Below are 25,541 nucleotides of genomic sequence, written 5' to 3' on the forward strand. Positions count from 1 at the left end.
AGTTATGCCATTAAACACTATGAATACAAATAAAAGAAGAAATCTGATAATGAGAGCAACTGAAAACGTCCAGAAACTGAAGTGTAAGCAAAAATGCAAAGAGAAATGAGGGTTATCATGCAATAATGTAGAACCTGATATCCCTTCGTTCTCCTCTTTTCACTTCTAGCCAAAGAACACAAACTAATCTCTGTAATTGAAAAATTAGGGGTGTAACGGTACACGTATTCATAGTGAGAATGTTGCATGACAGATGATCACAATCATCTCTTCCTCTTAATGCTAGTTATAGAATTATGAATGAACATCTTAAAGTATGTTGAAAGAGAGTACAACTAGCTGAATCATATCTTATGTAGTCGCTCAATTAGTGTTGAAAGACGTCAATAAAACCGCTTGTAAACAAATTCACATAGCATTACATTCACCTCAGGCAAGTCATTCAGTGTCCACGGCTTGTTAGTTTGCTAGACAGAGAAATGAACAGTTTGGCTAAATATACTGTATACACTATATAAGCCTATATATTCACTATATTCTACTTAATATAATTGTCTTGTTATGACGCACACTGTGTAAATGAATTTTTTTTAACAACAAATTTAAGTAGATACACTAATTTTATAATTAGATTTTCTAGATTTATTAGAAGTTATGCAATTTGCATGTTTGCATACAATTTTTACGTGAGTGTATATTGTGTATTATATCTAAAAAATAAATAGCAACTGAATTTAATTGTTTGGGTTCTGTTGTTAAACTTGAATAGGCTTTGTAATAAACAAGAAAGGGCTCCCTGTATAGTTTACAGCATCAGCAGAGAAATATTTTTTTTGAATTATAATTCAATTTCAGTGACACAATTTGTATAATAATAAAAAAAAAATTATGTTTCATAGTGGTTAGTTCGGGGCCCCCCCGGCAAAATGCACCCTGTAAGATTACATAACATTATTAATATTATATTGAACACAGAATACAAAAATGGAAATGTAAGTATTGGTCCAGATTATTTTCTTGTCCTATAGGTGTCAGGTGTTAGTGGGATGATCATAGCCAATAAAAAAGAAGACATGCAGATGAGAACATATATTACCTACAACAAAGGCCAGACATGGAGATTACTACAGCCTCCGGCAAAAGACACTACAGGACATGACATCAACTGCATCCTGGTGAGAACCTCTGAATTTATCCTGTTATTCATTTCCATAAAGACGCTGCCAAAAAAAGGCATAAATCACCAACATAAAAGTAGCTGATATACTATTTAACATAAAACAGCCATTAATAATAAAGACGTGTGACAAACCCACTGCAACCACAGACACGTCCACTTTTATTAAAAAAAAGATACCGCATCAGAAACACCCACCATGCATTACATTTCTCTCAGACACACCTACTTGACTATGTTCAGACGAAAACAAAACATTAGTGTTGATGCACGTTTCACGTTTGATGCATATTTACAGCGGATCCCTGCAGAGAGGAACTCCTTTAGTCTCACAGTGAGATGAGGGTGAACCGCCGGCTACCACACAGTAGCTCTGAATTCAGTGCTTTCTGATGGTTTGATTAAGACACAATACCTTCTCTGTATCTTTGTAATGACTTTCACTGATGTTTTACACTGTTCTGGAAGATTGGTGATTTCAATTAAGAAACATTGAACAACTACAGTTCATTTATCAGCAGATCTCAGGAAATCTTAATTACTTTTTTTTCTGCCGCACCAAAAGACATTGGGTTCTCTGTTTTGCGCGTGTTGTCATTCTTTAGAAAGACAAGATGAAAGTTTTTTCAAGTCCTTGTGCTTTGGGTATTTTGGGACTTATTACCAACTTTAAACAAGCAAGAAGAATTCAGAACAAGAAATCAGAAGCTTGTACAACTTGTGTGAACAATAGTTTGCTCCTTACTTGCATGTACAAATAGACTTGAAACACTAGGTGGTTGATTGCGTATGTTTAGCTGTATTTTGACACTGTATTGATGCTGAATTCTAATTAATTACATTATGATTTTTTGAAGCTCTAAAATCAAAGATTTGATTTTGTTAGTTTCGGCAAGAACTGGGTCACACTAATTGTAAGGGATACTAAAAATATGGACAGAAGCCGCGGAGATCTGAAACGGATTAATTTGCACGGCTTTTGAAAGCTGATGCTACAGTCGGTTGATGCAGGGGAGATTATGTAGATGCATGTAAATGTATTGAAATATGATTTAATACTGTGTAATGTTCTCATTTTTAGCCGTCGTGCTCCCTGCACCTTCACCTGCAGATGTCTGAAAACCCCTACACACCTGACACTATCTCCACCAAACACTTCGCTCCAGGGATTATAGTGGCCACAGGTGTGTGTGTGTGTGTGTGTGTGTGTGTGTGTGTGTGTGTGTGTGTGTGTAACTGTGCCACATCCTTTGTTTTTTATGCTTGTGGCATCTTAAGCACGGCCCCACAAGTGTCCCTGATAAATTAGAGGGAAGAAGGGGTATAAATGTGCGTGCTTTTAAATGCAGATATATTTTGAGTGGTCACATCGTGGCTTTCAAGTTACACCTTTTTGTTTTTGCAGCTGCAGTGTTTGGCATGATGGGAACAAAAACTCATTTCATGCTGTTCTTTTGCTTGTCAGACTCATTATAAAGTTATCTTCAAAACTCAAGCCCAATAGCTTCCTGCATGAGTCTAGATAGATGCACACTCAAAAAGTTAGCCATGCAGAGCACGCAGAAAATATGACCGGTGTCTTCCACATTCATAATTGCCTGTCATGTCCGACAGCTGTTCCGCAATCACTTTCCCATGCTCTGAGTATATAAATATGGAATTTGAAAAATGTTTTTTTTGTCACTTCCAACAGCTTTACCAAACGTTTTTCATCAGGCGTCATGATGATTGTGGTCTTTCAGGGCACTCATACCCAACTGGCATTAACCAGTCAATGTGCACGAGGAATTCATCAGTATACATCATAGTACTTTATTGTATTTTTAATATTAGTTTAATATTATTAGTTTAATAGTTTAATATTATACTGTTGTGCAAAGGCAAAATACAACTACACAAATGAGTTAACCTAAATGACTTAAAGGTGCACTACGTAGTATTTTTGCAGTAAAATATCCAAAAACAACTAGGTCAGTGTTATATATTTTGTTCAGTTGAGTTCTTACAATACCCCAAATGTTTCCAACTATTTGTAAATTGTGAGGAAATTGCTATTTTAACTAAGGAGCCGGGATGTCTAAGGAAGTCGCCTGTCATTTGTGTCATATCTGCGTTACCCTCGGTTTCCGGTTTGATTTTGGCAGAAACGCTTTACTCTAACTGCAGTGTGGAACAAGTGTCACAGCAGCCGCTGAGTGAACGCACAGAGTAACGTCATAACATCATTTTAAACACACTTAAATGTATCTAATATGATCTAGGGGTGACCCCGAATAGTCGAAGATTCGATGCATCAATATGCAGAGTCGAATTCGACCACCGATCTCACAGTCGACTCTTCACGGGTGTTATGATTAAATTTAAAATTTTAAATTCGACTCAGGAAGTTCTTTAAAATCCTGCCATGCCATTTCAAAGTTTTTTTATTTAAATGTATATTATATTTAACATGTACATACTGATTTCACTCTGTGCTACAAGATACACCCATCGTGCAGTTCTGTTGTCAGAAGTCGATTCAAAATTTAGCTTGCGTATAATAAAAGTATAATAATAAAAGTCCTGTTGCTCACGTGGCGTGTGTTTGCGTAAAAATCGCTCCAGCGGCCTTGCTCAGCTCCACAACACTCTGTGCTGCTCTGCTGCATACTACAGTAACGTTCATAACTGCTTCCATGAACATGTTTTATGCCTGAGTCCTATTTTCCACTGGCTGTGAGGTGAAGCGCTCAATCAAACTTGGTGTCATCAAACTGAGCCTTTGTTTTAAATAGATGCCCTCTAGCAGATGGAAAAATTACATAGTGCAGATTTAAAGGGATAGTTCACTTTGAAATTAAATTGTGATATGTTTTAGCTTACCTCATGGGCATTCGAGATGTAGGAGTATTTGTTTCCCCAGTAGTTTCAATTTTGAAACTTTAGGTCAAACCGTTCTTGTCTGTGCCTCACATAATGCAGGTCTATGGTCACCACCTCAAAGAGCATACACAGAGAAGTCCAAATTAAACAATCCCCCATGTAAGTACACACTGATGGCCTAAGACACGAAACGAGCGGTTTGTGTGAGAAAACGAACAGTATTTATATCGTTTTTACCTCTTGTACACCACTACGTCCTACTGATCCGAGGGCACGCGTGCGTGTTTCCTGTGGTGTACAAGAGGTAAAAACGAAAAACGGTTTGACCCAAAATGATCAAAATTGAAACTACTGGGGAAACAAATACTCCTACATCTCGGATGCCCATGAGGTAAGCTAAAGCATATCAAAATTTAATTTCAAAGTGAACTATCCCTTTAAATCAGGTCTTGTTGACCTAGGGTTTTCAAGCTGATGTCCAAGGACTTCCATGGAGACGGCAAAAGGGGCGCCCGTGAACCAATATCCTATTGCAAAAATGTAAAATAAAGTGTTATCTAAAAAATTATTTAACTTACTGGTTCTTGAGAAAATAATTGAAGACTTCTTGTTTTTTATACTCATGTAACATTTTTTTCCCATGAAAATATTTAATTTTGCTTTCTAAAGACGTCATGAGATTACTGATCTCATTATTTAAAATATTTTGTAATTTTTTTTATTAACTAGTTTTTAACATTATGAATGGAAATTTTTTTTTTTTGACAAAAAAGTGTATATTCATATTATTTTATATTATTTATATCTTTATTCCAAAATTAGCTTGGTTACGATGATAATATAAAAGCAAATTATTTAATTTTAGAAACAATTAATAGATTTTTCTTTTCTTTACAGTATCACAATAGGATGCGGGCAACATCATGTATGGGAGTATTCGGCATCAAGAAGTCTTAAAATCTATCTTAGACTATGAACTGTCCTGTGACAGACCAATTTCTATGCTCAATTTCTGATCAAGTGTGAGAAAATACAGTATATTCATTAAAATGCGATGGGGGGGTCTATTGGGTTATTTTCTATTCTAATAAACGCCTCATATCTCCAGCATATGTATGGTTAATAATAATCCATCGTTCAGAGTTACAGCAGTAATTTTCCTTTCAGGTAACATTGGGCCTGAGCTTTCCTTCGCTAATACAGGAATGTTCATCTCCTCTGATGCCGGCAACACCTGGAGACAGGTATGCTCACCTGCTTGAGTGTTGACTGTATTGCAGTCTTAAAATAAGCATCTTGTCTCCGATCAGCATTCAAACTAACTGAAGCTAAAAGAAATGGGAAAAACAAAGATACTGAATTACCTTGCAGGTTTTTGACTCTGTAAACACTGTCTTTAGATCTTTGAAGAGGAGCACAGTGTCTGGTTTTTAGACCACGGAGGGGCTTTATTAGCTGTTACACAATCTGCCGTACCTACACGGCATTTATGGTAAGATAAAATACATAAACACGCACATTAATATATGAATCTCCTTAACAAATTTTATACAGAACACTAGAGAGATTATGCATTTTTGAGTTCATTGCAGTTCGTCTCTAACTTTTTGTATATTTTTTATTCAGACTAAGCGTTTGAAGTTCCCACATCCTTAAACGTCAACTTTGATATGAGGACTGGCAGATATAAACAGCAGGCAATAGGTCTTATCATATCAAACATTTGGAATCCTTTCAGCGGAAAGTGCCTGTCATGGCTTTGTAGTGCAGGTGGCTGTGTTTGCCAGGGCTTTTATGCTTAGGTTGGGGAGGGTTAAGGTTTGAAGCAAAGGTGGGATTCGGTGGGCTTCCGTTCACATGTCGTTCATGCCACGTCACACGCGCTGCTTTGATGTACTAAGCTCTGAAATGTTGTCAGGATCAATTAGGCTGTGGAAGATAATTTGTGTCCTCCTGTGGGTTGCTGATGTTAGAACAGTTTTCTGATGTGTGTGTGGGTATTCAGCCATCAACCTCGGTGACTTTGACCCATATCTACAGTAACAGAAACACCACACCAGAAAATATTTCCTCTACATGACAAGATGCCATGGTGAAGAAACTTCTGTTGGAAACAAAGAAATACAGAGAATAGTAAGCTTTTAAAGCATTGTGAATGTGAAGTAAAAATATGCACTGTCATTCAACAGTTTGAGGTTGGTTTCTGAAAGAAGTCTCTTATGCTCACCAGGGCTGCATTTTTAAAAATCCAAAATAGTTATATTATAAAATGTATTCATGTGATGGCAAAGCTGTTTTTTTCAGTGTCACATCAGTGATCCTTCAGAAATCCTCAAATGCGGATTTGGTGCTTATGAATTATTATTTTTTGTTATTAATGTTGATTTTTGTATAATCTTATTTTTAAAAAATCCAGGATTTTTTGATAAATAAAACTTAATCTTTACATATAGGGCCCTATCATACACCCTGCACGTTTTTTTTTGCTCGTTTCGGCCCAACGCAGTTATAATTTTCACGTCCAGCGCCACATTGTTTAAATAGCAAATGCACTCGTGCCCATCTGTTCACACATGAGCGTTCTGGTCTGAAAATGAGGTGCAGGCGCATTGTTAGCGCGTTGCTACTTTGAGGCACCTGAAAATGACTGCACCATTGACTTTAGACCAGGTTTTAGTTGGTCAATGGCACAGTCATTTTTAGCGCAGTATTTATTTGTTGTTATTAAAGGGATAGTTCACCCAAAAATGAAAATATTATGTTTATCTGCTTACTCCCAGGGCATCCAAGATGTAAGTGTGTTTGTTTGTTCAGTATAACACAAATGAATCATTTTAACTCCAACCGTTGCCTTATAACGCATGTCAATGGGGTGTTTTTCTATGACAGTTACTATGAGAGTAAAAAACACAGACATAAGAATCCATATTAAACCCTGTGGCCCGTGGTGACACATTGATGTGAGAAACTGATCAGTATTTGTGTTTTTATTTTATTTTATTCATATCAGATGAATCTCATTTAGTATTCCCAATTGCCATTACTTCCACCAGAGAAGGTCAAAACCTGGCGCGATCATATATATGATCGCGCCAGGTTTTGGCAAGTCCTTTTTTCCTTGAACATAGCAAATACTGAACTGTACCGAAACCCTGAACCTAAAACTGTGATACAAGCTGAACCGTGAGCAATCTGTACCGTTACACCCCTAGCGTAACGTATGCGATGGGGTAGCACACACATTCTGAAAGCCTTCGGCAGAATTCAGATGAGCCATTTTAATCTAGATTAATCTAGATTAATTTCAAAATTAATCTATGCCCACCTCTAACATATATATATATATTATGCAACACATTGATGTCTTAAGACACGAAATGATCGGATTTTGCGTGAAACAAAACAGTATTTATGGTATTTTTTTTACCTCATATCAGACGACTCTCATCCAGTATTCCCAATGCCATTACTTCCGCCAAAGAAGGTCAAAATGACGCCGCGACCATAGATATGTGTACATTGATGCCTCGTTCGACCGATCCACGCAGGCACTAATGAGGATTTTATATATATATATATATATATATATATATATATATATATACAGTAGATTCCTCATTAGAGCCTGTGCAGATGGCGCGAATCAGTTGAATGATGCATCTATGTAAATATATATCTATGATCGCACCAGTTTTTTGACCATACTTGACGGAAGTAATGGCATTGGAAAAACTGGATAATATTCATCTGATATGCGGTAAAAAAAAACTTGCAGAAACGGATTGTTTCGATTCTTAAGACATCAATGTGTTGCCACGAGCCACCGGGTTTAATATTGATTGGTATGTCTGTGTTTTTTACTGTCATAATCACTCTCATAGAAAAACACCCCATTGACATGCATTATACGGCAACGGTTGGAGTTAAAAATCTTCATTTGTGTTATACTGAACAAACAAACACATCTACATCTGGGATGCCCTGGGGGTAAGCAGATAAACATCAAATTTTAATTTCTGGGTGAACTATCCCTTTAAAACAGCGCGTTAGTAATATGCGCTTACAGATGGGTTTATAACGCGCGTACTGGACGTGCAGCAGCACAAAAACATTTTTAAATATTAAAAATAAAAGGATTTCTCTCTGGAGAAGCGTTCAGTATTTCTTCTCGCAAAAAAATAAAACATAAAACATCCTGCAAGTTACGCCCAAAGCACACCATTGACTCATTAAGAGATTAGGTACCATCCTTTTGGAACATGCGCCTGGCACGCCGACTGTTTTTTTCATCGTAAAACTAGCTAAAGTGCACCTGCGCCATGTGCTTCAGACCATGTGCTAAGATTGTTAAAATTGGGCCCATACATTTCTTTACTGTCACTTTTGATGTCAATTGGATGTCTCCTTGCTGAATAAAAGTATTACTTTTATTAAAAAAAAATTTTTTATATTAACGCCAAACTTTTGAATGGTGGAGTGTATAAATGATAGATGTTGTTTTAATATTAAAAGCATGAATGCGGAAATGCACTTTCTGCAGACTCAGCAATGATATTTGCAGTTTGTTTTTGAAAGTATTTAACTACATTACACCAAAATTAACTTGATCTAAGATCCCCAAGAACACAACTAGCACACAACCAACCTGGTCAGTTTAAACATTCAGACAGGAGGGCTTTAAATACACAAGAATAGATGTCATAGACACAATCAGGATATTTAAAGTTCAGGATATTCATAGAAAGGACAAGATCTGAAAATGAAACACACTGAAGAGGCACTTACACATAGCAAAATAGTCAACTTAATGCAAAGGACAGAAGGAAAGCGGAATAAGGAGATGCAACATAATAGAACAATGAAATGCAAAATAGACTGAATGTGTAATGAGACATAATATACATTATACATGACTAATAATGATTCGAGGTTTAATGTAAACACAAGTGGGGTATGGTGAATAATTTTGTCTTGATATTTTTCAATGAGCATATATTAGATTTGATTTTAATGTAATTATGCAGATGCAACCCACATTAAATGTTAATGCGGTGAATCCGAAATGACTTGTTTTGGTGGATCTGCTAAATATTCTCAGATGACTGAACAAATGCATCTTCTATTTTTATGTCTTTGTCAAATGTGCGCTGTACATTACAATAATCCGAATATGAACCTGATGTGCTTTGTCAGTGAAATGAAACACATTTGTGCATGTGTGTCTAGGATTAGTTTGGATGAAGGCAGGCAGTGGGACAAACTCAGCTTTTCATCTACACCCCTATTTGTCGACGGGGTTTTGATGACTCCAGAGGCTGAGAATCGCATCATTACGTAAGAATCATTTTACCTCATCTTCTCAGACAAACTGATCGAAATAGTCCAGGAGGTGTCAGTAATGAACTCTCGCTTACTTGGGATCATTATTATCAGATTACATCTTTTCATTTGCATGTCTCTACTATGATCCTGCACCCTTACTTTTACCGACAGCACTGTAGTTTTACTGACACTTCCTTTTAGTCCTTTACGGATTTGCCATAGGAAAATGTGTCCTTTTGTTCCTGTAAAGAATGTAGAAGTAAACAGATCCAGTTGTACTTAAGCACCTCTGTCCTCGTAGATTCTTCGGGCACTTTAGTTACCACTCCGACTGGCAGCTGATAAAGATTGACTACAGCTCCCTGTTTGGGCGGAAATGCACAGACGGAGACTTTCAGACGTGGCACCTCCATAACAAGGTTGTCACCTCGCATTTATCAGCACGCCTTGCTGTTCGGTCTCAACAGCAAAGCACTAATTCACTCACTCAACATTCAACATGAGTTTCTTTTGGCACTGAATTTGCTAGTAATTATGGCGGCACGCGAGATTATTTTCACCTCTGGGGTAACATGCCCAAGCAGAATAAAAATTAATGGAGTCGTAATGGATTTTTGCAACATATCTCGGCACATAATGTTGGTGACTCTCACTTGTGTTTTTACAGTCACCATCTATAGCATGTCAAATGTTTTCTAGAAAGCACAGTACGCTTTTATCATTTTGTATTGTGCTAAAATATATTGTAGCCATCCTTAGCTAAGCAGAAGGAGTGTAACATCCAATGTAACTAGAAAACCGTGAGCCTATTTTGGGGGAAATCATGTGAATAAGTGACATATTTATGTGCATTTTAAGGGCGAGGTGTGTGTGATGGGAGAGAGACAGGTGTATATGAAGAGGAAGCCTGGGACACGCTGCACTCTGGGTCGGGAGTATTCTCGAGTTGTTTCAGCTGAGCCCTGCATCTGCACCTTCTATGACTTTGAGTGGTGAGTCACAGGCACGAATACATGCGCACACGCGGAAATGCGGAGCAGCTGCTTTTCCAACGGAGGAAATGAGTGACAGTAACTCTTGCGGATCAAAGGACTCAGTGTTGCATGCAGAGAACAAAAGCTGCAGGGATCCAACCAATTATACAGATTAATTAAGTGGCATTTGAATGTTAAAAAAACAAGGTTTTTCTCTTCATCTGTCCGTTGTCAAGCATCTGCTCAGTGCAGCTTATGATACTGTTGCAGTCACTACATTAAATTAGCTTGCTCTTGAGGCGGCAAGGTAATAGCCTGGTTTTACATCGGTCTTTCGTAATCATATCGCTATACTGATGGAGATGTCTTTACAAGCCCACCACGATGCACATGGAGACACACTCCTGCGCTGATCATAACGACGACATAAATCTCTCTTGTACCGCACACAGGCTCCATTAGAGTCGTCTGCTCTTAGGCAAATTACACATATGAATGAGAGGCGCGCAAAATTAGCATAATGTCAAATGATTAATTATCTCCAAATGAATAAGTAATGAATATTTAAATGGATGATGAATGTGGCAGTGATCTGATTAGCCTGAAGGAGCTGGTGTTACTGAGTTTAGCCCTGATCCCAGTTTATACGTCGTAATCGCGCAACTCAAGGCTAGCGCGCTGCTGAAATGTTTGCTCATCTGGGTTGGTGTGAGTTTGACTATTTTAAGTGGTATTGACTTGAAGATGACTTTTGCTGTTGCAAACAGTTTAGTCTTTCATTCGTTTCCCATTTTCTACACTACATTTACCATAATAGTTTCCTTATATATATAAAAAAAGGTTCAATAGTTTGATTAAAAGTCCGTGTTGTTATGGGTTAATCTAAAATTTTTGGAAATAGTTTTTTGAAATGTGGCTGAAATAAACTGAACTATTAGAAGAAAAACTGAAATAAAAGTTGAAGTTTATGGTGAATTACTAAATTACTAAAATAAAAATAAAGCTAAATAGAAGAAAAAAAGCTAAAAATTCTTGTCTTCTATATATTTGCATATCTATGTTTTACATTGATCCTATGTACTATATGTGTATATTTCCAACCTTGACCTTGGGAAAATTATTATTAGTACTAGTAGTAGTAGTAGTAGTAATAATACACATAGCAAAATCACATAAAATAACAAATGAAAATATATAAATAAAAGCTCATTCAAAATATTAATAAATAATGCAATAGTATATAATTAATACTAAAAATAACAATGCAATTTAGGGATTTTAACTGCTGAGGTATTCAACAGATAATTGTTTTTTTGTTTTGTTTTTAGAAATGAATGAAAATAAGTCAGGTATATTTTAATTCATTTTCTAATAGTTTAAATATTACATTACACATATTTAAATTACACATTTAATTTTCTTTTCTATAATTGCTTGGGTTAAAAATATTGCTTTGGCTATAAAATATTTGGTAACATTATTTTAGGGTCTAATTCTCACCATTAACTGTTTATTACTAGGATATTGGCTGTTTATTAGTTCTTATAAAGTACATATTAATGCCTTATTCTTCATGACCATATTCTACATCCCTTAATCTTACCCAATACCTAAACTTAACAACTACATTACTAACTATGAATAAGCAGCAAATTAGGAGTATATTGAGGCAAAAGTCATAGTTAATAGTGACTATGTGTTCCGCTTACTAAAAACATTTATTTATTTATTTTAATCCTTAGCAGTCAATTGGAAAGGTCAGGGAAAAATCATGTCAAATAGAGTGGGAACCTTTCATATTGTGGGAAACTTTCATATTTCGTCTTGTTTTGTCTACACAAGAACAATACAGTGAAAATGTAAAAATGGGTTTTTAGTTGATCCTATAGTACATGAGAGAGACATTGAAAAACCTTTATTTCGCACTGTATGTAAAGTACAGTCTATACAGTACATTCAATCCACTTTTCTCTATAGACTGCTGTGGCATCATAGAGAGGAGCTTAACCAAACTGAATAATTGATGTGTTTTTATGATTTCCCTGCAGTGATTATGGGTTTGAGAGACAGGCCAGTGGAAAATGTGCACCTGCATTCTGGTATGATGTCAATTTACCAGCACACACCTGCAGCCATGGACTGCGCTTCCGCAACAGCACAGGGTAACACACACGCACAGATGCACACACAATGCAGTGTGATTCATAGATGGAATATGAATCTCTGTGACATCTTCTGTTTGGCTTATAAAGTAATAGCAGTCTTGCCATAGATGACCATATGTAGCCTGCATAAGATTTTTTGAGTAAAACTTTTCCCCCCAACAGGTCCCTTTTGTGTTTCTGCTGGTAACAGAGCTTTGTTTTTCTAAAGTATTTATGCATGTCTGTTCAGGTACAGGAGAGTGTTGTTGAATAACTGTAGAGAAGGTCTGAAGGATACACTGAGTCCCAGAATGCAACAGTGTAAACCCATAGCACCAAGTGGCCTACAACTGAGCACCATCAACTCTCAGCTCACTGCTGTACTGGGAACAAACATCACCTTCAGAGTAGCCTTGCAAAATGTGAGTTAGCAGCTACACACACATACACACACACACACACACACACACACACACACACACACACACACACACACACACACACACACAAACACACAGTAAGTAACTAATTTAGTAGGGTGAAATTAATGTGCCTTAAATTAATAGTTCTCAAACTTTTAGGTGGGAGACCACTTCAAGAGTAAAACAAATTTCCAAACCACCAAAACCTTAAATCTCATAAATAAGTCTCATTCATCAATCCTGTCTTGAGCCACCAATCCATAATTTGCTAGTCTGCTGTTTTGTTATTATTTAAATGAAATTAACTACACTGCTACTAATGAAGCGTACACTACTGTTAAAAGTTTGGGGTCAGTAAGATTTCGTTTTTAAGGAACCAATACTTTTAATTATCAACGATGAATTAAATAAACTGCACATTGGTGGGGGTTAAGGAGAGACCGCTGATATGATTGTAAAGTGCTTTGGGTGAACAGCAGTACATAGGCAATGTGCTATATAAATACCTCATTCATTCATTCATTCATTCATTCATTCATTCATTCATTCATTCATTCATTCATTCATTCATTCATTTATTTAAATGTATCAAAAGTAAAGACATTTAATGTTACAAAAGATTTCTACTTCACTTAAATACTGAACTTTGTGCTCATCAAAAATGTATTGCAGTTTCCTGAAAAATATTGAACAGCACAACATGAAAATAATAAGACATTTTGGTAACACTTTATTATGGGGAACACATATTCACTATTAACTATGACTTTTGCCTCAATAAACTCCTAATTGACTGCTTATTAATAGTTAGTAATGTAGTTGTTAAGTTAAGGTATTGGGTATGATTAAGAGATGTAGAACATGGTCATGCAGAATAAGGCATTAATATGTGCTTTATAAGTTCTAATAAACAGCCATTATCCTAGTAATATGCATGCTAATAAGCAGTTAGTAATAGTTAATAACTGAAACTTAAAATAAAGTCTTACCAACATTTTTCTTAACGGGTTACTTCAGCGATTTAGCATAATGGCTTTGTATCAGTAGAAACCCCGGAGTATAATCAAATGATCATGCTCCCCCCTCATATCCCCTGAGACAAGAGATTTATGTATTTTATTTCTGTAAAAAAAAAACTCAGATGTCGCCATATGTGAAATATCGCCATTTTGCGTCATCTGAGGATTTTTTTGGCCAGAGGCGAAGGACTACAGCCAGTAGTAGGAGCAATTTCCGCATGTTTTCAACCCGCGCATGGGGGGTGGGATTGCTTAAGATTTTATGCAAATGAACATGTTGGGCAATTGATCCAGTAATCCAGTAGCCATGGCTTGGGAGTGGCCTCGTAGTGCAGCAGAACAGGTGCATTCTGGGAGTTATTGTCTTTCATCCCCATAAGACAAGAATACATTTTCTTTATTTTCTCACTCTAGAAGGCACCAAATTCAAAAATAATTTCACATTTCTACTACATTAAAGACCCAGTTTAAATACAAAGCTTAATGCTAATCACGAAAGTAACTCTTTAAGCAACAAATCAGCATATTAGAATGATTTCTGAAGGATCTTGTGTCACTGAAGACTGTTGAAAACTCATACTGTATTTTGGATCAAATAAATGCTGCCTTAGTGAGCATAAGAGACTTCTTTCAAAAACATTACAAAATCTTACCAGCCCTAAACCTGAATAGTAGCATAAAACTTTCTTTATCACTAATGCATTATAGACATAATAGTTTCATTTTGTGACAGGAAAAAAGTTACTTTGCGAGTGAAACTGTGACTTGCATTATTCATATACGGTCACTCTTAAGATTAGAGCCCTATTCTCACTATTAGCTAACTATTACCTATGACATTTGCCTCAATAAACTCCTAATTTCTGCTTAATAATAGTTAGTAAGGTAGTTGTTAAGGTATGATTAAGAGATGTAGAATATGTTTATGCAGAATAAAGCATTAATATGTGTTTTATAAGTACTAATAAACAGCCAATATCATAGTAATGTGCATGCTAATAAGCAACTAATTAGTAGTTAGTAGAGAGTTGGACCCTGAACTAAAGTGTTATCTTATTTACCATACAATAAATGTAAACGGTTAACCTAGTTTAGTTCATTGTTTTGAGCTGATTAATTCAATGTTAGTGTCAGTTTTTGTTTAAATATATAACTATTAGATCTATATGATAAATCAGCCTTACTGTCTAAACCATAGAATATATCTTTTTTTTCCTCTGTTTTATTTCTATAGGGTGACTCATTGTCTACAAGTCTCCATGTGGATTTTGGAGATGGCATCTCAGTATCATACTCCAATATAAGTCGTCTTGGGGACAGCATCACGCACACGTACAGGGTCGCCGGGATATTCAGGGTCACCGCACATGCTCAGAACAGCCAGGGGTCTGACAGCAGCTCAGTCTATCTGCACATTACCAGTATGTACAAGACCACACACATATATTTCTAAGAATTTAAATTCTCTATAAGAAGCCACTGCCATCACTGTAAAAAAAACCAACTGTCACACTAAATTACTTCTTTGCCACTCACTGCACATCTAGACAATCTATTTCAGAGCCATCTCTCAATGAAGGATGTGAAGAAGCAGAAATTGCTGTTGTGTATGGTGCAAAATGTAATCGTTATTGACTTCATATTGTGTCTGATGAGATATCACGTCGGATGTGTCGTGTTAGGTCCCGTGGAGCGTATCTTTCTTTCGGCACCGGTGGTCGTCATCAGAGGAAGAGAGGCCAACTTGACAGCAGTGCTGTGGCCCAGTCAGCCCAGGACGGCTACCTTCTACTGGTGGTTCAATAACAGCACAGAGGTTCAAACGCTGAGTATTTTTATACATGTGGCCCAGCGGCCCAGATCAGTTAGCCAGCTATTCCAATATTACTTGTGACCTCTAACAAAACAAGGGCTCTGTGTCACTATGTGACCCTGGCAAGCACAATATCTTTGGCAGAGCCATTTTAGAGCCATTTTAGGATGGATTCGGATTGAGGTCAAATAAGTAAAAAGCACGTTTGGGTGAGGGATGTACTGCAACACTGTTTTTCCCCTTTATCTTCTATCAAAGGAAAAAGAGTAGCTGAATTTTAGCTCTGTCAAAAATAGTTTTTGTTGAATGACAGGCATAGTTGGGAAAACAAAAGGGGAAAATGCAGAAACTTAGCTGAGTTAAAAAGCACAGATATAATTTTAAGGTAATATAATCTATCGTTCCAAAGTTTGGATGTTTTTTTTTTGTCAGCATTTGATACTTTTAGTCAGTAAAGACTTTCATAAGGCTACAGAGGATTTCTTCATTAAAAAGTCCTGGGGGAAAACGCACTGAATATAGCTTCACTAAGATTTCTAACCGATATTAATAAGAAATGTTTATGAGCATCAAATCATTCTATTAGAATGATTTCTGAAGGATCGTGTGACACTGAAAACTGCAGTAATGATGCTAAAAATTCAGCTTTTTGAAATAAATTGCAATTGAAAATATGTTAAAATAGAAATATTTCACAATATATATATATAACGAATAATTCCGTTTTACAGTTTTTTTTACCAAATAAATGTAGCCATGTTGAGCATGAGAGAGCATGAAAACATGAAAAAATCAATCCTGACATAATGCTGACATTTTGTTTTTTTTCCTTTGTTTGAATTATTGTTTAATGTTCTCAAGATCATCACAGACTTTATTCTGATTTTTAGTCTCATGCAGGATTAGGATAGATTTAAACTAGTTATTATTGGCATATGAATCACTATTTAATGATGCTTTCAAACATCACTGAATTATGTTTCTAATCACACTATGAGATCGTTCAGTTCAGGTCTACTTAACATTTCTGATGTAAGAAAACACATAAAGTGGCAGAGCAGCTTTTAATGATTCTGCATCTAAGTTCTTGAGTGTTTTCCTGCTGGAACCCGGCCACAGAGCTGAGTAGTTTGAAAGCTTTTAAAAACTCACTTGCTTAGAAGCTTTGTATTACAATCAAATGTCCTGTTTAAATTCTCCTCATGATATATCTAATTGTAATAGTATTATTGTTAATTTCACCCTGTGTACCTTCCTCCTATATATAATACCTTCTTTCAGGGTTATTTTAGAGTGATGCAAACAGAACATCCCCATTGAAAAGCAACAAAAAATGTTTTTTCAGTCCATATTAGATTTTTTAAACCAGTTGTTTTTGTTTGTGGGTGCATTTAATGTTTAATAAAGTAATAATATACACCAAAGAGCGCAGCCAGGCAAAAAGCAGCGCCTCCAGTGCGTTAGCAATATTAAAAAAGAATATTCTTGTAAATAATTTAAGTGAAGTAAATGTATTAACTTAGCCGAAAGTACTACTTTCATTACCATGGAAATCTAGGCAGCATTAAAGTGTAACCGCATTGTTTTGAATGAATATGAATGTTAAAATGCCATTTATAAATGTCAGTCTATTTTAGTGCTGCTGCCCAACATCATGTCCTAGAACAAGACACAAAGAACCACAAAATTAGATCAGCAAAGCCCTCCTTATTATTACACAAATACATTTCACAAATGGAGTGGCTTGTTAAGAAATACTAGGAAAAAGCATGAAGATTTCCAAGACCAATATATCTAAGGAAAGCCCCGAGATCAAAAGCATGACAACTGAACCGTGAAACACAGCGGGAGTTTGGTCTGTAACCGGTTTCTGCTATAAATGATTCTGCCACTCACATATCAGTCAGAGTTGTGATTTGCTTCCCTGTTTCTCTGCGTAGCTAAATCAGAACCGAACGTCTCATATTTGTGCGTTTTTAGCCGCTGATCACACTGGAAGGAAGTGTTTCGCACACGTTCACGCGAGAGGGACCCAACTCTGTCACCGTACAGGTGTCGGCAGGAGGCACAGTCCTACAGGATGTGAAAATCATCACTGTCAAAGGTGAAGACCTCCTGTGGTCATCAACGTTGCAGTGTTCTTTGAGATACAGAACGTGATATTGTTCGTTTCACAGAGAAATGAAAACATGCTCATAATTAAGAGGAGTTTTAGGCCGAGCGAATAAAAAACCGTGTCCATCTTGTTGCTCTTGTTCCCAGACTTCTTCCGTTCTTTGCTGCTGTCATTCTCTCCTAACCTGGAAGAGCACAACCCGTCGGTTGCCGAGTGGAGACAGGACGTGGGGCGTGTTGTCAGGGCAACGCTCTCTCAGGTATATTGAGCTTAAAGTCCATCATAAGTTCCTGTTGGAGTGTCAGTGAACTACTGAAAAGAACTCATGAAATTTCTTGAAAGGCTGCTGATAGCTCAGCACGTTTCCTCTCTCTTCAGCTATTCTCTTTCCTTTCTCTCAAACGCTGCTGGTTTAAAGCCTGATGGCGCTTTCAGGGCTCTCTGGCGAGGTTCGTGTTTGGCTGAGAGGCTTTACGTGCTCTCACGCATCCATCTGATTTCCCCTCAGTCTGAGAGCGAGAGATAGGGTAATGTAGTGCTACTGGCGAGAGTGAATCACAGGAGTTCAGAGTGAATATTGATGCGGCAACGGAGAGACTCTAAAGCCAGTCAGCCAATTAAAGAACAGAGCCAAAGAACTGCTCCGCAGAACTCCATTACAATGAGTCGCTCAAGCACAAATATAATGGTCTCCCAATACCTCTGGATCTTCAACTTGAACTGAGTGCTTTCAATACGGTTACACAACATCATATCATAAATATTACAACCATCTCAAGATTCACTGGAATGATTTGCAAACATTAACTGAGATATTAATGTGCAAACAGGCATGGAATGATTGACTGGCTCTTATGCATGAATTAGAGCCCATCATGAAAGTTGCATGCTGATAAATTTAATGTTTAGTAGCAGATGAAAACTGTGTGTTTTATTTTTCTAGGTTTGTGGATTCCCTGAGGACCAGTTGTTGGTCTCTGTGTTCCCTGGATCTCCGACTGCCGCTGAGCTCTTTATCCTACCTGAGACGAACCAGTCTACATTCAGATCACACACAGAGGAACAGCTTGACAAGGTAAGAACCATACACACAAACACGTATTGAAATTAAATGCTCCCCAAATGACAAGGTCTGATGATTTATACAATGTTAAAATAACCTATTATGATTATCTGATGACTAAAGGAATTATAGTGGCAATAAAAATAGGCTTTATTACTAGCGAATAAACCTGCTGAAAATACATGCACTTACTTTAAAAATGTCACAGGCTGAATTTGTAATGCCCAGCAACCATAAAGGGAAATAAAAACTCCAGTCAAATTAATACTTGACAATAATTCAAATTTATGCTAAAACCAGCACTATTTTTTGATTGCATTTTCAGTTAATATACTGTGATGACCTACGGCTTTCCAAATGAAAAATTGTGTATGATCATGTACGAATTATTCATATTCACAATTTTATGTAAATAAAACCTTTAGCAGCCTTTATAAATATTGTGTTGATAAACTCAACAAAAATAGACTGCCATTAAAAAGTATGTGATCAGTAAAGATAAACTTTACATACATTTAATACATTTATTCAGAAAAAAGGTGACAGGAAAGACATTTATAATGTTATACAAAAGATTTCTGTTTTATAAATTAAAGTATAATTCATCAAATAATCCTGGAAAAAATAATCCTGTTTTAGCATACTAGATTGATTTCTGAAGGATCATGTGACACTGATGTCTGGAGTATTGGAAATACAAAAAAAGTTTATTCAATAAAAAGGTTATTCAAGAACAATAATATTTCACAATATTACTGTTTTGCTGTATTTTTGACTGAATAAATGCAGCCTTGGTGAGCATAAGAGACTTTCAACAACATAAAAAAAACTTGCCAACCTCAAACTTTTGCATGGTAGTGTGTCAACGTATGTTAATGACTATCTTTTTTTTTTTTTTAGACATTTACTGCTTTAATGTTGTAACACTGCACATTAAATATTTGATATAATAATCCAAAGTTTCACTTGGCTCTTTACTTTTTCTTCTCTCCTAATTCTCATCATCACTCACCGTCATCTTCCTCTTGTTTCAGATGTCGGAGGTCTTCATGAACGCTTTAAATCAGAACCTGATCCAGTTTGATCTGAAGCCTAACACGCGGGTCACTGTGTCTGTGTCTCAGCTCACTCTGGGTAAGACCTGAACACAAGTTTCTCTTCCTAAGGCTTAAATAGGATAACCTATGTTCTCAGGTGACCCTTCCAGAGGAACACAAAATACACTGCATTCTGTCAGCGGTTATAGAGCTTGTTGACTATTGTTATGAATAACAATAAACTGTCTACCACATTGTGTTTGTTGTGATAAAAACAGCGCTGCCTGTGGTTATGTGAGCTGACTTTACGCTTCTGTGGTTATATAAGATACACTAGATGATTACTTTGCTGATGACCCATTGTGTCAAATCCTTCAAACTTCTCTTGGAGCTAGAAAACCTAGAGAAAAAGATACTCTACCGTGGACTTTAGATTAATATTGATAATGCAGAGCCTGTCTGAGCATGACCAATATAGGGAGTTGGAAATGACATTACAGGATCATAAAAAGTGTCTCTCTGCCACATATAATTCTACCCTTTTCAGACACGGTCATTTGTCTTCATTGCTCCGAACAGGAAAAGGTTCATATTGCCTCCTGCATTCTGCCGAAAGGTCACAATCATCATGCGTCAACCCTCAAAGGGCTGAAGGATGGACTGCAGTGTGTGTGTGTGTGTGTGTGGTGAACAAGTGAGACAGTTTTTAGAAGTACTAAAATGGATATGCCTATCAGAAACGCTCTAAAAGAGATTTGTATGTTTTCACAGTTAGAGATCTTTTTAATGTATATATATATATATACCAGTAACATACCTTATACACATTGTCGTCTTTTTATTTCTATTCATCAAAGATTTTTCTGATTTAAAAAAATGTCAGGTTTGAACAATTAGATAATGTAATAAAAACATTTCAAATCTTTGAAGCCTTTTTATTTGGTCCATAATTGTTTTTTATTTATAAAGAAACGTTTTAATTTAACATAATTATTACTGTGTAACATTGTGAATGCTGTCTGTGTGTGCGTGCATGCGCGCGTGTGTACACCGATCAGGCATAACATTATGACAGGTGAAGTGAATAACACTGATTATCTCTTCATCACGGCACTTGTTAGTGGGTGGGATATATTAGGCAGCAAATGAATATTTGGAATATTTATGTCTAAGAAGCAGGAAAAATGTGCAAGGGTACGGATTTGAGCGAGTTTGACAAGGGCCAAATTGTGATGGCTAGATGACTGGGTCAGAGCATCTCCAAAACTGCAGCTCTTGTGGGGTGTTCCTGGTCTGCAGTGGTCATTATCTATCCAAAGTGGTCCAAGGAACAGGGGTGAACCGGTGAAATGGCTCATTGATGCACGAAGGCTGACCTGTGTGGTCCGATCAAACAGACAAGCTATTGTAGCTCAAATTGCTCAAAAAGGTAATGCTGGTTCTGATGGAAAGGTGTCAGCATGCACAGTGCATCTCAGTTTGTTGTGTATGGGGTTGCATAGCCGCAGACCAGTCAGGGTGCTCATGCTGACCCCTTTCCACCACTGAAAGTGCCAACAGTGGGCACGGGAGCATCAGAACTGGACCACGGAGCAATGAAAAAAGGTGGCCTGGCCTGATGAATCACATTTTCTTTTACATCACGTGGATGGGCGGGTGTGTGTGTGTTGCTTATCTGGGGAACACATGGCACCAGGATGCACTATGGGAAGAAGGCAAGCCGGCGGAGGGAGTGATGCTTTGGCCAATGTTTTGCTGGGAAACCTTGGGTCCTGCCATCCATGTGAATGTTGCTTTGGCTAAAAATTGTTGCAGACCATATACACCCTTTCATGGAAACAGTGTTCCGTGGTGGCTGTGGCCTCTTCAGCAGGATAATGCGCCCTGCAATTTTGTATGCAGTGATTAAATCATTTGATTGTCATTTTTATTTTAATGGGCATAATACATTATGCATAATGCATTATGAAATAAGCGTTACATATATAGTATATATGATTCATTAAATGTTCTAAATGAGTTGCTGTATCATATTTGATAAATAGTTTCAATATGATTAGTCTTTATAAACAATAGATTAAAGATTGTCAAAGGGTATCGTGAATATAACACAGCTATTGACCAATCAGAATCAATAATTACTAAAACAATTATTCATTTTGTAATGATACATTATGAATACATTTATTATTCATTATATACAGGCTTCAAGTACACTGAGATGATGAGACATTGAGACTAACTAGTTATGTTGTCTAACACTGCCTGCAGCACCTCTGGTGGACTCCAGTGTTCTTCCCAGTGGCTCTGCCATGCTGTTACTGGTTTCTCTGGGCCTGGTGGGATTGGCCATTCTATTCATCTACAAGTTCAAACGGTAAGCCTCACCTCTACCAAAGCGCCCAATTCTGCTTAACAAATCTAGGCTAATTATGGACTGTTTATTTTGATATGCCCTGCAAATACCAGCCAATGCTGACAAACGATTCTCCCTCACTTTATTGGCGTCAGTAACTGTTTCCTCTACTTGGACTAGAAACAAAAAAATGCATCCAGTTCTTGTCCACAACACTAGTTTTGGTTCTGTCTGCTCAGTAAAATCCCATGGATCCATGTGGAGACAGAGGATACCCATGAGAAGGAGCCTGAGATGATCAGCGCTGTCGGACAGGAGAAGAATGGAACGCGTACAACAGCCACTTCGTTCACTTCGTGCAGCACACACACCACACACACACCGTTTCCCTCGAACACTGGAACACACAACAGCTTCAGCCACCTGCCACCTCCGAGAGAACTGATGGAGAAAGAGCTGGAGGCTCAGAACCCAGGTGAGAGAAGTGATCAGCTCATACAGAACATATGTTCTAGGTCATGTCCAATCCTGCTCCTGGAGGGCCACTGTCCTGCAGAGATCAATTAAACACAATTAAATACACCTGAATTAAGGTCTTACTAGGCATACTAGTAACTTCCAGGCAGGTGTGTTGAGGCAAGTTGGAGCTAAACTCTGCAGGACAGTGGCCCTCCAGGACCAAGTTTGGACACCTCAGTTCTAGGTTTTGTTGTGTTGTTGTTGAATCTGTGTACTCACGTAGTTTTTTAACAACTCTTGTGGCGAAGAACAGAACTTCTAGAAAAACCTTTTATGGAAATAGCACACTTTGTGCGAACTGAACGTAATGTTTCGGGGTACTTAACTGCATGTTATTTACAATTAAATGTAAATCTGTTACTTTTTGAAATAATATTGAATCAATTTAGTTAAACTAAAGAGTGCTTTTTGACACACTTAAGTAAAACATCTTATTATGTAATTTCATAATTACTTCTGTTGTTTTTGGAATACGGTTAAAGTGTACTGCCGAATGTACTGACAGGCATGGTAATCTAAAATGTACTTTCTGTTGATTGTGTATGTCATGCATTTAAAACAAATGTGTAAATGTATGTGTAATGGCATTACAATTTAGTACATTTAAAATCTTTGAACTACAGTTAAAATTATAATCAAATACTTTACATGTGCTTTAATATGTTAGTCAACACATCAAAAGTGTGGCAAAAGCATGACACAAGTTTAAACAATGTACTTGACAGTATCACAAAGTGCACTTTTTTTAAAGTGTGTTCAAGCAAGTAGAAAAAGTGTTTTCTCTTTAAGTACACTTTATTAGTGGCCTTTTATTTTATTTATAATCGATTATCTAAAAATACATGATTTAAAATGATTTAAAGTACACTACAAGTGCACATTCAATATGATTAAGTGCAGTTTTTTCACAAAGAAAGTCCTTTTCTGTCGGCTTTAATGATTATAAAGATGCGATTTGGTGCTCAAGGAGCATAGAGAGAGAGAGAGACGTGCTTGTTTTGTGTCTAGAGACGTGCTTGTTTTGTCTGTCTGTTGTTTGTAAGCGTGAGGTCAGTGGATGGACCCCAATTCATTCATTCTACTTTTATTACTCTTCTGTCAGGGAAGGTGATTGTCTTATGAGTGTTTTTGATTCACAATAATCAAGGACTGATCCCTTGGCACTGAAGTGGAAAGCATTGATCACACAGTTGCCCTTGCTTGTTGGTTGCAATTACTATGATTTTCCTCTGTGTGTGTGTGTGCGTGTGTGTGCGTGTGTGTGTGTGTGTGCGTGCGTGTTTAGGAGGACTTGGAGTTGGAGAGCGACTAAGGACCAGACAGATTCCAAATTGCACCAATGTCTGAAATGAAGGAAGGTTTGATGATGAAATATCAATTGTATTAGATGTATAATTATACCATTTTCTCCCTTAACCTTTCCTGTAATTGTGGTGCTTATGCCCTTTTATTATTGTGGTGTTTTACAATATGAGCTCTATAAATAAATAATTCCTTGAGTGTTAATCAAGGTATTATTAATTATTGGTGTAAATTAAATCAAAATCTCTACCGAAAACATATGAATTATATTTTATTAGTGCTTAAGGAGTAGTTTCTTTAACCCCAATACAATTATTTCTTAAAGCGATCAATTGATCTATTCTTCCTAAGCGGGGGCACCAAATTCCTTTTGTAAAAGTTAGAGATCATTCTCTGCATGCTAATGTAGATATATTAAGATTAACTTCCTCACATTTGTAAACAAACAGCTCACTTTTAGAGATCTAAAAGCATATATGCTACATTTTCATACAGGAAATTCAATATTTAATCATTTGAAATATGCTTATAGCTTTATGTATGTTGGTGCTTACCTCATCTTAATTGATAGTGACTCTGAGATGTTACGAGGTCATATGGAGTATGGTTTTAGGATCAAGTAGATGTACATGGCACAAATAGAGGTTGGTACCTTCATCTGTGTAGAAGCCTCATCTGCTAAACGTGTCCATTTGTGCCTTGGCAATGTGTAGTACTATTGTAAGATGGCAACATATTCTTCATTTGGTTTGTATTCACGATAATATATTCCTAGAAGTATATTCATCTGGGACGCATGTTTCATCGCTGCTAATAGCTGACAGCCAGTTTTATATTTGACTGTGAACTGAAAGTCACTTTAATCTGAATAAATGTATTTTTACATTAGTGACTGCCCACTGATTCTTTACAAAGGATTTTCATGAGATTTCTGTAACAAGTGGATGGCCTGTGTGTCCCAATTTCTCTTGGCAATTTCCAAACACCCATCAACTTTTCATTTCTCCAGTAAATAGTCTACAGCAGATGACCTGTGGCACCGACGAATCTTTAATAGGATCACATTAAATGAAAGGATACAAAATAGTTTCTCTGCTGAAATGAAAGTAAACACTGTGATTCAGCATAATCTGCATATTGTGTTTCTGTCAGTTTCTTTCCTATATTGAAATTTTCCTGTTAAAACAGCAAGTTTGGGTAGGATGAACTGAAGACCTCGGCCTTGATAATAATTGTTAATTGGTTTGCTGTAGCAATGATTCAAACAAAGATGCATGATGCAGTAAGACAATCAAGTAACATTTAATAAACATCAGGAAAAAGAAAGAAGTACACAGTATACACACTAGTGGCAGGACCAGGAACAGATAAGAACTAGGGGCTTAAAACGTACAGTAACAAGGAACAGGTGTAAT

At 36.8% G+C, this 25,541-nt stretch overlaps 1 protein-coding gene across 2 annotated transcripts in view; it reads left to right on the plus strand.

The window, feature by feature from the left end:
- Positions 1–25,015, plus strand: part of sorcs3b (sortilin related VPS10 domain containing receptor 3b) — a 66,585-nt gene extending 41,570 nt beyond the window's left edge. The window contains exons 10-27 of one of the 2 annotated variants that reach the window (XM_067455663.1): positions 1,029–1,175; positions 2,259–2,361; positions 5,207–5,283; positions 5,440–5,531; positions 9,266–9,373; positions 9,663–9,780; positions 10,220–10,353; positions 12,384–12,497; positions 12,730–12,901; positions 15,155–15,341; positions 15,603–15,736; positions 17,714–17,837; positions 17,996–18,108; positions 18,793–18,924; positions 19,947–20,046; positions 22,221–22,326; positions 22,545–22,780; positions 24,110–25,015. In XM_067455663.1, the coding sequence (XP_067311764.1) occupies positions 1,029–1,175; positions 2,259–2,361; positions 5,207–5,283; positions 5,440–5,531; positions 9,266–9,373; positions 9,663–9,780; positions 10,220–10,353; positions 12,384–12,497; positions 12,730–12,901; positions 15,155–15,341; positions 15,603–15,736; positions 17,714–17,837; positions 17,996–18,108; positions 18,793–18,924; positions 19,947–20,046; positions 22,221–22,326; positions 22,545–22,780; positions 24,110–24,171 (2,259 nt within the window). In that variant the 3' untranslated portion in view covers positions 24,172–25,015. The remainder of the gene's footprint in view (positions 1–1,028; positions 1,176–2,258; positions 2,362–5,206; positions 5,284–5,439; positions 5,532–9,265; positions 9,374–9,662; positions 9,781–10,219; positions 10,354–12,383; positions 12,498–12,729; positions 12,902–15,154; positions 15,342–15,602; positions 15,737–17,713; positions 17,838–17,995; positions 18,109–18,792; positions 18,925–19,946; positions 20,047–22,220; positions 22,327–22,544; positions 22,781–24,109) is intronic. The other variant, XM_067455664.1, reaches the window with a different exon arrangement.
- The last annotated feature ends 526 nt before the right edge of the window (positions 25,016–25,541 follow it).

The sequence above is a fragment of the Pseudorasbora parva genome, chromosome 10 (genome assembly GCF_024679245.1).
Source record: "Pseudorasbora parva isolate DD20220531a chromosome 10, ASM2467924v1, whole genome shotgun sequence".
NCBI lineage: Eukaryota > Metazoa > Chordata > Actinopteri > Cypriniformes > Gobionidae > Pseudorasbora > Pseudorasbora parva.